Source organism: Harmonia axyridis, chromosome 4 (genome assembly GCF_914767665.1).
Source record: "Harmonia axyridis chromosome 4, icHarAxyr1.1, whole genome shotgun sequence".
Taxonomy (NCBI): domain Eukaryota; kingdom Metazoa; phylum Arthropoda; class Insecta; order Coleoptera; family Coccinellidae; genus Harmonia; species Harmonia axyridis.
In genome coordinates this window covers 45,020,582-45,035,456 of record NC_059504.1, presented here as the reverse complement: position 1 = coordinate 45,035,456, position 14,875 = coordinate 45,020,582, and the positions used below count along the sequence as shown (strand labels likewise).

Here is a 14,875-nt window from a genome sequence, read left to right as displayed (position 1 = left end):
TTTCTGCAGAAAGTTTTTTCGAAGAAACTTTTTTCATTTCCGATTCTACCAATACGTAGTATTATAAGACTGTTTGCGATTTGGACCGAAAATATATCGGGTAAACTACGCGAGTGTTTTTGGATTGAATCCTATAACAAATCACGCGGAGGACATTTGAATGATGTTGAATTCCACACATCACGGCAAGGTTCAAGTATTCAAATAATTTGATCGATATTCATGATTATCGTCGCACTTATTCACTTACACCCTGTATACAGTTCCGTGGTTTCCAACAGGCGCAATTGAAGCATGAACGAACGAGCGCTCTAAATCTCCTGACTCCCTCCTTTTTCCTATCGGATATCTTATGACTCACTAACGTCTTATCCGACTCATTGATGAGGTGTTCCCCATACGAGAACGTGTCGATTTACATGAATACGACCTCATATCTAGGCTATCAGCTCTTACGTCTAATTACGGAAACAATGAAACTATAATCCCATTACAATGACTCTTGAAAAAAAAAGTTGTGTTCGACGCAGTAAGATATTCTTGTAGGTACCTATTTCAACTTAGGCGCCAGCCAGTGAGCACTGATAGCTGACCACCGAACAGGAAATGCGTATGACACAATCCATTCGGTATTATACATCGGTCCGTTGCGGGAATTCCTTTGAGGTGAATTTTCGATTCGATTTGGTTCCTAGAAATTGTTCCACGCTAGAATTCTTAACATACACTGTGTCTGTAAAGTATGGAACAATAGTAATTACGTAACAAGTCCGGAAAATAAGGTTTTTTTGGACGAATAGACAAAATTCCAGGACGAGCGTAAGCGAGTCCTGGAAGTCTGTGAGTCCAAAAAAAACATTTTCGGGCGTGTTGCGTACAATATTTTTTCGGCAACCATGTAAAATAACACTATCGCTGCTGCTTTCCATATTTTATTGCGATTGCGATAAAAAAAGATGCAAATTTTTGACAACTAATTTCAAATGAACTGTCAGCCGTTATCTCGGTTGCTATGGATTCTATGATTCTTTTCCGGCCTAGTCCGGGAAGTACGTATTTTCCGGACAAGGCCGGGAAATGCTACTTTCTCAGAGAAAAACCGTCCGGGAAGTGAGCACTTCCCGGACGGTTGCCGAAAATAGTAATTTACGTAACAAGTCCGGAAAATAGGGTTTTTTTGGACGAATAGACAAAATTCCAGGACGAGCGTTAGCGCTCGTCCTGGAAGTCTGTGAGTCCAAAAAACCATTTTCGGGCGTGTTGCGTACAATATTTTTTCGGCAACCATGTAAAATAACACTATCGCTGCTGCTTTCCATATTTTATTGCGATTGCGATCAAAAAACATGCAAATTTTTGACAACTAATTTCATATGAACTGTCAGCCGTTATCTCGGTTGCTATGGATTCTATGATTCTTTTCCGGCCTAGTCCGGGAAGTACGTACTTTCCGGACTAGGCCGGGAAATGCTACATTCTCAGAGAAAAAGCGTTCGGGAACTGAGCACTTCCCGGACGGTTGCCGAAAAATTCATTTTCAGCTAAACAGACCATTTTAAGAAATAATCCTGAAACACGTCGATTTTTTATTTTAATTTACTTACCGTATTTTGAAATAATAATCTAATATACAGGGTGAATTACTTTCGAGTAATGACGTCACCATCATTCTTTTCAAATGGAACACCTCCATTTTGACTCAATTTTCCGATTACTCTAGCTGAGCTGATTCCAAAAATGTATCACATGTTGATTCCAATTGGTACAGGCTGGACATAAATAATAAATTAATTCCAAGCAATAATCAAAACATTCACGAATAGGAAAAAATTTGTAGTACTAAACTGTCATTGAACACCAATAAATTACTAAACAAATAATGACATTTCACAAAAAACTAGACGACTATGTTTTTTTTAAATTGATAAGAAATAATTTCTTCCATATTCTATCTGCTAGACCACAAGTACCAAACATGTTTGGAAACAGCTCATTTTTATTAATCTAAAAATGTAGCAAACTACAGGGTGTTACATTCAAACCAATTGCCGCTAGACAATAAGTTTTTTTGATAATATTATTAATTTAACTAATAAAGAATGTTACGCGTTACTTTATGAGCACACACAAAACTATTATATTTTTGTCCACCCTGTACCGATTGGAATCAACATGTGATACATTTTTGGAAGCAGCTCAGCTAGAGTAATCGGAAAATTGAGACAAAATGGGGGTGTTACAATTGAAAAAAAAGACGTGACGTCATTACTCGAAAGTAATTCACCCTGTATATTAGATTATTATTTTAAAATACGGTAAATTAAAATAAAAATCGACGTGTTTCAGGATTATTTCTTAAAATGGTCTGTTTAGCTAAAAATGAAATTTGTTCCATACTTTACGGACACAGTGTATATATGAAGACTACATTTCATCTCGATGTCGCACATTCCTTCCTCACGTCAATGCCATTCGAAACATATCGCCTCTATTTTTGTCAACGTGGGGTTATTTTCGAATGATAAACAACGTTTGTTCGGGATTTGTGAGATTGTTCGAATGGAGATTTTTTTTGTTATTTTCGAAGATGAAATTAGAGAAAAGGGTGCTCCTTCCTGTGAATCGGTGTAAAATCGAATATTAATAAAAATAATAACTAAAATTTCTTTTAATTTTAGAGTATAATTGGACACTTCGTATGTATTCGATGTATGTTGGGTTGTCTGACAGAACGAACGAAGCTAAGGCGACAAGAGTATGATTGACACTTCGAAGGATGTATTTTGGGTTGCCTGGCAGAACGTGCGAAGCCGGTGCGAGAAAGAGTATAATATGACACTTCGAAGGATGTATTTTAGGTTGCCTGACATGCGAAGCCAGGGCGGGCAGCTAGTTTCCAATAAAATCCATAGAGTAATAAACATAGATAGAGGGAGTGTACGCAATTTTTATGTTCCCAACATGATTAGATTACGTTGTCGGATTGTGAGATATTTTCAAATCCACAATTTCACTATATCGTTATGGATGTATATAATATTGAATGAAATATGTTTATTCGAGTGATTCCCGATTGAATATGCAAATTTGAATATTTGGAATCCGATATTTTTCCTAATTGTCGAATTTATAATGAGCAGAATATATTATTTTCTGTATCTACCTGCTGAAATCCAAGGTTTTGCAACTTTTGCTCTCCTAGTGTCATCGGTTGTTTTACGCCGCTTGGCTCGCTTGAAGTTAGTTTTCTGAATTCCTGATATATTTAGGTATTTATTTCAATATATTTTGTGTTAATATAAAACGTTGGTTCACTATGGGGCATAAGAAGTGCGTTCTTTGTAGAGAAACTCGCGAATTGAGTGAAATATCTTATCACTGGTATGTTTTCATTTCCGCGCGCTCCATTTGAAATTTGATAGTTCATGTTGGGGACAAAATTCGCTTACTGAAAATGACATATACTACCTCTATCTATGTTTATAACTCTCGAGATAAAATCGTACCTTCCGTTCTCCGTAAAAGTCAATCGATTTTGGCCCACCCTGTATATGAAAATTTGAGACAGATGGCGTGAAACCTTTGGTTAAATCGTGTAGTTATTGGACTACTAGTTGGCACTGTTTAATTATTCCCGATTACCTGGGCGCGCCCTAATTATTCAACGCTCGTTCCGATTGAAATGGAATTACACGATTTTACTCATTCATGGGAAACAATGCGAAATGTTGTACTTACACTCTGTATGTTATCGCGACGGCGTTGTCCTTCAATCTGAGCAAACGGAATTGCTGTTACAAAACTTGTAGCGATCGTTAATGGCCGAGGAAATGGTTCATTTTATGTTTGTTCCGAACGAAGAATGATTTGCCCAATTGAGGTTATCGATATCCAGCTCCAGTTATTTTAAATCACTCATAAAAATGTTGAATGTGATGTTTTTCAGGTATACTATACAGAATGGTCATTAGATTTTCGTTTATATTAGGTGTACAACATTGCTTCCGCCGTTTTGTAATAGATGGCTGTAGCGGTAAGTGGTAGTCGAAATAAATAGATGGTAGATATCATACAATAAACTCAGGTATTTGTGAACATAACGCCATCGAAATATTAGTCGATTTGTGTCTGCATCATAAAGTTATTCTTGATTAAACATGTCAGCTTACGAGTCAAAATCTCGTCATTAGCGGGAGGTTTTAATTTTCTGCTTTAATATTGAAAAAATCTGCGGCTGAGGCTCATCGAATGCTTTCAAATACCTATGGTGAGGCCGCTATTAGTGAAGGAACTTGCCGAGAGTCGTTTCAACGCTTCAAGAACGTTGATTTTGACGTCGAAGACCAGCATGGCTGTGGAAGAGTGAAGGTTTTCAAAGATGCAGAATTGGAGGCACAACTTGATCAAGAACATTTGTTAAACGCAACAAGAATTGGCACTTTGGAAGTGACGCCACAAGCCAATTCAAAACGCCTGAAAGTCATGGGAATGATTCAGAAACAAGGAAATTGAGTGACGTACGAGTTGAAGTCGAGAAATGTTGAACGGCGTTTGATTGCTTGTGAACAGCTGCTAGCAAGGCATCTCATTTCGACTGGAGACGGAAAATGGCTTCATTACGATAATCCCAAGCACAGAAAATCGCAATTAATGCGTTTGAGCCGAGCATTGAAAGACAAACGTTCGCAATACAATGAGAGACATGATATAGTGAGTTCACAGCATGAAAATGCTCGTCCCCATATTGCGAAAGAAGTCAAGACATACTTGGAAACGTTGAAATTGGAAGTCCCGCCATATTCTCCAGATGTTTTTCCTTCGGACTATCACTTATTTTGATCAATGGCACACGGCCTAGCTGACCAGCACTTCTGGTCTTATGAAGAAGTAAAAAATTGTATCGATTCGTGGATCGCTTCAAAAGATGAACGGGGAATTCGATTTTTTTTTACAATAAAGCCTCGTAGTTGTACTACTATGTATGTAAGGCAAATCATTTTTTATTGTTTCCTTACGAAGTTTCTCGAGCTCCATTACTACTAAAGTTGTAGTTACTACTATCTAATCCATAGATCCCTCATCGTCAGTTTACGCCTCAATGGATTCATCGTGGAAGATAGTATACTTGGCCACCGAGAAGTCGTGATTTCAATCCATTGGATTTTTCAATTTGGCCGCAAATGAAGGCATTAATTCACAAAGGAAAATGTAATTCTCTTTCAGAATTTTGAGTTAAAATAGAAGAAACGATGATGAGATTAAAAATAATAGAGATTTTCGCCTAGAGGAGGATGGTTTAATTTCAAAGACAAAATTGGAAAATGAGTCGATCCATCTCGTCCCAAGGTTCTTGCTCTGAATTCTCGCAGTTGCAGATCACAAGGGGCCTAATTTTAGTCCCTACGCAGAACGTGTAATTTTCGCCTCATTAATTTTGACCGTTTTAAACCCAGCCCCGTTTCAGAGAACTGCAATTATGCCAGAGTTTGTCACAGAATCATTAATATTCTCCATTGTTTTCATTCGTATGTATCATCATTCAACCCTATTGTCAAACATTTCTGAAATTCGTCATGCAGTAACATCTTCGCTCGTATAGCTACAAATTTTGCCCTTGAACTATTCTGTAGGTTTGTTTATTGATTTTATATATTTGTATTGTGTTGTGTATTTGTACTGAGATAGATGAAAATGAAATTTTTCTTATATTTTACAGCTAGCTAAAGTAACGTCTAGAGGGTTTTCCAATAAGAGGTTTCATTTTCAATAGCTCGTTACCTGGGTAAGTAAAACCTACGCCATTACTAAAAATGGAACGATACACCCTTCAATAATTTATTGAAATTGTTAAAATTCACTACAAAAATTATGTAAATTTTGCAGACACAGTTCACAAAACTGAAACACTTTTGGTGCTTCACAACGATTGTTGTGAAGCACCTTTTCAGCCGGCAATAGTGAAACTGATGGAAAAAATTGAGCTGTTGGGACAAGTTAGTGATGTGAAGAATCGAAACCGTGTGCGTCGCTCAAGAACAACTGATAATATTGCTGCCCTAACCCCGTAATGATTTAATGGTCAAAATCCAAAGTCTCGTGCAAAATGTTATGATGATCCCAAACCAGAACCAAACCAGAATATCGAAAAAATTGCAAATACAATTTCAAGCTTCATAAATTCAAAAAGAATATTAGAAAAGAAATACCTAATATTTCCGGGATTACAGATCCAATTATGTTGAAATTTTGCATGTGTATACAGGGTGATTCACCGCGATGGCACATTAGACGTTTATGGAAAACTAATCATAATTTTGTGCTGAAAATTTTCACATTGGGGTTTGAGACAATAATCTTTCTCCCTAAACTATTTTCAGATCTCTACAACTTCTGATTAAACCGAAAACAGACGACTACTTTCTTATGTCAAATGATACACTCAGTACATTATTGCATGATTAGATAGCTTATTTGATGACAATTTCAGCAATATGCCATAACTTGGGTAAAAACATTCATGAGTTAATGAGATTCTTATGAGAAAAAAATAGTTGGAACGAGACATTTTTTTTATATTTCTGCAGAAAAAGCTCTTTTCAGAAAACTCTTTTTCATTTTCGATTCTGCCAATAAGTATTATTTTGAGACTATTTGCACTGTGAACCAAAAATGTACAAGGTGTTTATGAGAAGATCATGAACTTGGACAACTCGAATTCATTAAAACTCGAGATTTTCAAATTACAACCTATATTTTTTATTCTTTCTCTCAATTCAACGTATAAAAAGAAGTGAACTCTATACCTAAAATGAAGATCTATCGAGTAAGAATATAAACTACTTATGTAAGAACAGAAATTTCTAACTGAGTTAAATAGTCTGTGACTTCCGGAAATCATAGAAAATAACTAAAATTCGATGTTTCGATAATTAAATTACACATTTCAAAAATTGTAATCAATTATTCGTGATCGACGAAGTTTTTCCTAAATAACTCTTTAATTTTTTATTTTAGGTATAGGGTTTGCTTTAGTACCCCCTCTTTTTATATGAAGAATTGACGGATAGTATAAAAAATATACACATTTCAAATATAGGTTCAAATTTAGTCTTGAGTTTTGATGAATTTGAGTCATCCAAGTTTATGATCTCCTCATAAACATAAATAAACATAATAACATACTGGGTGTGCCATTTAAAATAATGAAGTTGTAGTCTGTTTTCCGGAAGTTGTAGAGATCTGAAAATATTTTAGGGAGAAAGATCATTGTCTCAAACTCCAATATGCAAATTTTCAGCACAAAATTATAATTAGTTTTCCATAAACGTCAAATAGTCCAACGCGGTGAATCACCCTATATAAAAAAACCATGTTAAGATTCGTCCAAAATTTTGTGTCATCAGAACCATGGAAAATCCAAGAAGAACACATCCAGTAGAAATGAAATTTTGCGTGCATATAAAGAATAAAAATCTCTTCTTTATCGTTCTTATACCCGGCCCGATCTTTGCATCTATAATTAGAAATGATGAACAAAATGTGGTAAAAAAAAAGGCTAATTCATAAACACTACTGCAAACGCAATACGTTACGAAATTCCCATCGACCTAGTGCGAGAAAGTGTGCTTGATTAAGTATACGAAAATAAACTCGATATGGGTAGGATCTTACTGAATTATGCAAATTGATACGGTCGTGAAACTTGTTATTCAAATTCCAACACGGAGCAAAAAAATCTTTTTGAATAGTTTGCCAAGATTATTTTAGCGGTATAGATTTGTGATGAGGAGAATCGGTAGTTTGGTGATTCGAGTCCAGCATTTCTCCGAAACTAGATGCGAAACCGTGCTTGGAATTCAGAGAGACTGAAGTTTAAAACATTGGCAAAAAGTCCTGATTTCGAGTGAGGAAGTTTTTGAAGATCAGAAAGAATTCATATTAATTATTTTTATTTGGATTTTTTTCGTTTTCTGTATGTATCAGCTAACTCGCAAATTCGTTGTCTATTGAGTCAATCTCAGGATCCCTTTGAGCTAGAAAAAGATGAATAGCACATTTTTGAGAAAATTAATTTGGTAAAAACCTCATCAATTCAACTGTTTCCAAGATATAAGAGAAAATTGGAAAATGGCGTGAAATGAAAAGTTCTCATAACTTCTTTATTACTGGTTCTATATAGGATGTTTTTTTTTCGAGGTAAATAACTTTAAGTTGGCATTACTGTTCAAAATGGCGACCGATTTAACAGCTGTCAAGTGATTTATTCTCAGTTTGGTTAGGCAATTCATCATGAATAGACTCACGCCTGAACAACGCTTGCAAATAGTGCAATTTTATTTCGAAAATAATGGTTCTGTGCGGAATACGTATCGCGCATTACGTCCATTTTATTTTGTTTAGCGATGAAGCGCACTTCTGGTTGAATGGCTACGTCAACAAACAAAACTGCCGCATTTGGAGTGAAGGTAATCCTCAAGTGTATGTCGAAACACCGTTACATCCAGAAAAATTGACTGTTTGGTGCGCTTTATGCGGGCTGGTGGAATCATTGGTCCGTACTTCTTCAAAAACGATGATGGCCAGAACGTAACAGTCAATGGTGATCGGTATAGAGCCATGATTACTAACTTTTTCATTCCTGAATTGAACAACCATGATATCCAGGAGTTGTAGTTCCAACAAGACGGCGCAACATGTCACACAGCTCGTGCCACAATCGATTTATTGAAAAACACGTTCGGTGACCGCCTAATTTCACGTTTTGGGCCTGTGAATTGGCCTCCACGATCTTGTGATTTAACACCGCTAGACTACTTTCTGTGGGGCTATGTAAAGTCATTGGTCTATGCGGATAAGCCACAAACCCTTGACAATTTGGAAGGCAACATTCGCCGTGTTATTGCCGATATACGGCCACAAATGTTGGAAAAAGTCATCGGAAATTGGACGTCCAGATTGGACTACATCCGAGCCAGCCGTGGCGGTCATATGCCAGAAATCATATTTAAAATGTAATGCCACAAGATTATCTTGCGGATTAATAAAATTCATGTCAATCAAATACTCCTTCGTTGTTTTATTGCATTTTAAAGTTCTATAGCTCTAAAAAAAACACCCTTTACATACAAAATATAAATAATTCGAAAAACATACGATGAGTAGATATTGGAATATTGAACTCTATTGTCACTGAACCTTACAATACTTTTGGCCAGTACTTAGCTGGAATATAATATAATGGACTATTTCCCATATCGACCCGGTTTCCGGTCTTGATTACCAACAATAACACTTTTTATCTCAGTTTTTATATTTCCCCACATAAATGCTGATATTGAAGTAAACAGTTGGAAAAGTTACGTTGCGTCATGAACGATATTACGAGAAAATTGAGGACGTTGATGCAACCGATAGTACTTATACGCTCTGTTAGTGTGACGTCACACACCGCCATTTTTGGTTTTCCTGTCAGTGTTCGGAATCCAAACAAATAAATTGTCATTCAAAGTAGTACGGTGTCGTTGCAGGAATTGGCTTATTTTCATAAATAATAGTATTTGAGGAACGATTTAAGTATTAATTGATAGACAGAAGGAACGAGGTTAATACCAGTAAGTTTGAATGCTGTATCATTCCCCAAATTTTGTATAAAGCCTTGTTTATTAGTTGAACTTCAAGTTCGAACTTACTGGCATTAATCTCGTGCCTTCTGTCTATCAATTAATAGTAAAATCGTTCCTTAAATAATCGTACTTATCAAAATAAGGCAATTTCTTCAACGAAAACGTACTAATTTGAATGACAATTTGTTTGTTTGGATTCCGAACACTGACAGGAGAACTAAAATGGCGGTGTATGACGTCATCACTTACAGAGCGTATTGAGTCTCCTTGTTCTCGGTGCTCACATCTTGGGTAGTGTGAAAACTCTAAGAAAATCGTTTTAAGAATGAAAACACCGAAAAGTCCACATAACAGTTCTTAAACAACTAATATTACTGAAAGTGTAAATTCCCCATCCGGCGATCTGTCGATCAGAACTGTCGATCGAAGACCTAACGATTCATGAATTACACATTTTCAATTCAGATATTGTACCCCTCGAAAATGAGAAATTTTGGATCGGACTGAATCGAGAATCGTAACCCCACAAGGCGTAGATAATTTCAAGGATTATTCATTGAAAACTCGGACGAATGAAGGAATTTTGATTTCTTTTTTGCATCAATTCAAAGAGATCTATTTTTTTCTTGGAGGGGTAGGTAATCAAAAAAAATTTTTCGACGACAACGTTTATTCATATCTGTATGTGAGAAAAAAAAAGTTTGATAACGAAGTTTGAACCAAATAACTCGAAATATTTTTTTTTATTACCAATTCGGTTGTTCTTACCTTATACTGGATGTTCCTTAATTAGAGTTATGGAAGAAAATGAGAGATTTCTTGGAAAATTTTAAGAATAGAAAATCCCATGGAAATGAGCCCGCAACCGCTTTGTTTTCGAGATACAGGGTGTTTCTAGTGTGTCGTACTTTTTAGTGGTGCTTATATCAGTTTATCAAATCTTTATTAATCTTCCCTACAGAGGTGGTAAATAAGTACCAAAAATCATAATCAATTCACTCATTACAGCTAACTAGCTGGATCTTTATAATAGTTTGGATTTTCCTGAGGATTACTAGAGAGCTGCTATCTAAATCGATAGCAGATACGATAAAACTATAACAAACAAAAAGTGTATTACTGGATCAGAATTTCTTTTAACATTTTTCTGAACTACCAGCGTTTCACCAAAAAATAGTTCTGAAGGAAAGAATCAGGCACCCTTCCAGAAAAAATAATATCCTGTGGATTTGCATTCAAAATTAGCATATTACATGATGAAAACTTTAAATTGGAATATCTGCGCCAATTCAAATAAATTATCTTGTGAAGGGAGGTTCTATGAGAAAAAAAGTTAAACTTCAAAACCTGTATCTCAAGAACAAAGGGATTTGGGGATTCATACTATAGGACTTTTTTTCTTGAAATGATCCGAAAAATCAGTAATTTTCATTTGTACCTCCAATTTAGGAACACCGTGTAGATTTAGTCGTTTAATAACTGATGTCTTCACAAATAAATTGCAATTTGAATGAAACACAATAAATGCTACAACACATCCCAGACAATGTTTCTATGCGAATTAATCAGTTCAGTTCTTTGATAACCACAGTATTGAAATTTTGTGATGAGAATGATAAAAAAAAACCGAAAACAACGGATAAGTGTATATCGATGACGAATGCAAAAATCACAGATGGCAAATAAGAGGCGGACAAAGCGGATAAATAAAGGAAAATAATAAACCTCGGACGTCCTCATAGTGCAATAAAAGTACTCATCTTGAGAACGATAATAACTCATAAACCATAAAAGGCTCAGATTTTTACTGCCGTGTGGATTTCGAAGAGGAGTAAAATATTATTGGTTCATTTCATGGAAAAATTTTCGTTCTTCGTCTTTGCGAAAATGGGGGTAATTACCCCCAGTACCTCCCCATTTCTACACCCTTGTTCAAAGAGCACCATATCAACGGACGAATTATTTGAATTATTGAAAATAGGCACTTTCTTTAAGACTGTATGTCCATTTATAGAATATTTCAAATTTCAAAGATGAATATTGTCGGAATGATATTGATTGAAATTCTGTTCCATTCCCAAAAGAACGATCACACATCGATATTGACTCGAAAAATGAAATGAATCCGACCTGCAGTTCATAAGTTATTATTGAAGTTGATTAGCAATGCGATCGAATTGGTATAAATAAGGTACCTATGTAACAGCCTTAAATTTTCGAGCCGGGAATGGTTTCAAATGATAAGGTCCGACTCACTGATGAAAAATCCGTCCTAAGATTATTTTCCGTCCACCATCCATGCGTTTATTAAATTAAAATTAAAAAACCAAAATGAATCTCCAATGGGAATATCTAAGCCAGAACGTCAAGAAAATACGACACACTTCTCACATCAACAGTTTGATTTTCCTTCTTGCGCGACGACAGTACCATGCTTGATCGACTCAGAACCACCTAAAAAATCTACTATTTTATTTTCCAGACAATAACAAAGGTTCTTCCCAACAGGTAGATGAATCACAACTTCCTTTCAACGGAGATTCGAAGGACAATGGAAGGTCTGAGAACCCTTCGACTTGTGGTACCCAACGGCTTAGACACGAAGGTGGTCGCGATGGTTCCATGCAAGAGACAGATGGGTTTTACGACAAGTGGGTTGATTGACCTACGACATACCACACTGGGGAAGAATTGACGAAAATGCATTCTTTCATACACAAAAGAACCGATTTGTTTATTTATTTAGCAGGTTCAACCTCTGACAGAAATTTCATGACGTTTGACACGTTAGGTTAGGAATTGTGACGTTTTTGTGATCATAGAGTAATCACCATAGAGGAAATATACGCAATTTTTACATGTCCCCAACATTTATTTATGAAATACAGTCAACAACATCAATATGGAAATCGGTATACCTAATTCATCGTAAAAAACTGAGCTAAAGCTTTAGAGGGCAGCTCCGAAGCCAACTAAACCTTTGATCACTTGAAAACTTTAAATTTCAAAGACCATTGGACATCTCATATTTTCAAAAATCGCCGATAGAAGAATTTTCAAAAAATCTGAAAAGCACTGACAAGCCATCTACACCTTTTCCAACTGTAGTTCAGAAAATCAAAGTTGTATGTAACTCAAAATAGGAAAGTATAAATCAGAGAATAAAAATTAGATTTCAGAAAAGTTAATTTAATTCCACAAAAACGTAATTGAAATTCAGATTAGGAAGTTGGAATTCAGAAAAACAAAGTTTGAATTCAAAATAGAAAATTGAATTTCAGAAACAGCCAATTATATTTCAGAAAAGGAAAATTGCATATCAAAGGTTATTAAATTCAATTTCGGATAATATAATATGTAATTCAGAAGAGTACAGAATGTGAGGTACCATTACAATATGCAACACAGATATTACATAGATATGGCTATTCATTTTTATCAATTCTGAAGTAGGTACATGTTATCAATTCTAAATTACAATTTCGTATTTCCGAATTCTAATTTAGCAAATTCCAATTTCTGAAATCAATCTTTCCTGTTCTGAATATGAAGTTCTTTTTCTGAATTTCAACTTCCAATTCTGAATTACAATATGGATTTTCTGAAATTCTATTTGCTTTTCTCAATTACATTTTACGCGTTCTAAATTAAAATTGGAAAAGGTGTAAATCCCAAGGCTGTTAGACGTTCTTTACTTCCGTATTAACAAAATATATGTCACATTAAGTGATATTTGTGAACATGTACTATGGAAATATAGGTATAGGCTAATTATTCATATTCATTGCGTACTTTTCCTCAATTATGATTGCTGATTTTTGAGCGTCTTAATTTTCAAATTTGTGCCGGCAAGACCCCTAATTATCAGGTTCGACTCAATGATGACAAATCCGTCCTCAAATTCGATTCTGTCCGTCCATCCAGCCGTCAATAAACATAATAGGTAACTCTCGAGCGAAATTTCCAAACTTTTCATGCCAAATCTTATATTGATCGCGTAACCATAACCAAAAAAAATTGACATAGAATATCGAAAACATTATTATTATTGTTATCACAATATTCGACACTAACCTATCAAAAGAAATGCACCTAATGATTAACACTTTGTTTTTCGAAGATATATTACAAGAAAATTATTATTCATCCATGATATCTTTAACCCTATATTTTCAGTACCTATAGATTATTGAATAAATGAGTTTGGTATACCTATAATTCAATACATCCGAGGAAAACAATAACAAACTTCCACTGAGGGGTTGGCCTCCTCCTGTCATATCAACACTATTTTCTTTGAGAAAGTACCAAAAAAGTATCGACCACTAGAATCTATTGCGATTCTTCAATGATGAGAAAAGTAGAAGTTCTATCAAAACACTCATTCATATGATTTCACGTTATACTTTCTTCATCAAAAATACCTGTGAAGGAGTGTCTATATTCACATAATCTGAGCCGTATGATCGAAACAAACAATTATGATCAAACTCATTCAGAAGTGCGCTCTTTCATATACATATTCGATATGAATAAAACTGTAGAATTTACTCACCAGCTATGACTGTATCACTGAGGTTATATTTATCGCTGCATTTTGGGAAATCCTTCAGTTTCCTATTACTTAATCTCAGCTCTCCACTTTGATGGGCTTCTTCCAAAATTCTTTCTAAAGATCTCGTCAACTGAGATTGTAAATGTCCGTTTGTATTTTGTACTAACACTGCCATCATGCATTGTAAACACTTAATCCTGTTTGAAAATCACCCGAAATTTCGTATCACCTCCACTCATACTTTATGTGTTAACACACTAGAAGTGTAAATAGTTAAGTACTTCGGTTACATAGTAATAAACGTCATATGCAAGCGTTAGGTAAAGCAACCACACTCTGCACTTGCATCTCGCAATCTTCTACATGGGTGATCTACATACTGTCAACAGTGGCAAATGTCAATTAAACTCGCCATGCGCAAGAGAAATTTTCATATTATTTTGTATAACAGTTTCCTAGAAATGCTGAAAATATTTAAAAATACTAGAAATCTTGTTTGAACTATGCTAGCTGGTTATGACTTAGGGAAAATTTTAGCTAGATCTTGATTTCTCGAGATAGTAAACTTTTATTCTTAAGAACTAAATAATTTATTCCGTTTTTTACTGACATATACTTCAATTTTTCCTTGAACTGTCATCGGGGACTAACCATAAAACTCATAAAATTTCAAAATTTTTGATTCTTAATCAGCCCA

The 14,875-nt window shown here is 35.2% G+C and overlaps 1 protein-coding gene and 1 long non-coding RNA gene across 4 annotated transcripts in view; one reads left to right on the top strand and one right to left on the bottom strand.

The window, feature by feature from the left end:
• The window catches only part of LOC123677577 (leucine-rich repeat and calponin homology domain-containing protein), a 65,528-nt gene extending 50,880 nt beyond the window's left edge, over positions 1-14,648 (bottom strand). The window contains exon 1 of one of the 3 annotated variants that reach the window (XM_045614182.1): positions 14,179-14,648. In XM_045614182.1, coding sequence (XP_045470138.1) covers positions 14,179-14,356 — 178 coding nt within the window. In that variant the 5' untranslated portion in view covers positions 14,357-14,648. The remainder of the gene's footprint in view (positions 1-14,178) is intronic. The other 2 variants (XM_045614180.1, XM_045614181.1) reach the window with 2 other exon arrangements.
• On the top strand, positions 5,144-12,434 carry LOC123677578. The gene is made up of 3 exons (XR_006747119.1): positions 5,144-5,626; positions 5,717-5,782; positions 12,132-12,434. It is a non-coding gene; the product is annotated as an uncharacterized LOC123677578 (long non-coding RNA).
• Positions 14,649-14,875: the final 227 nt, after the last annotated feature.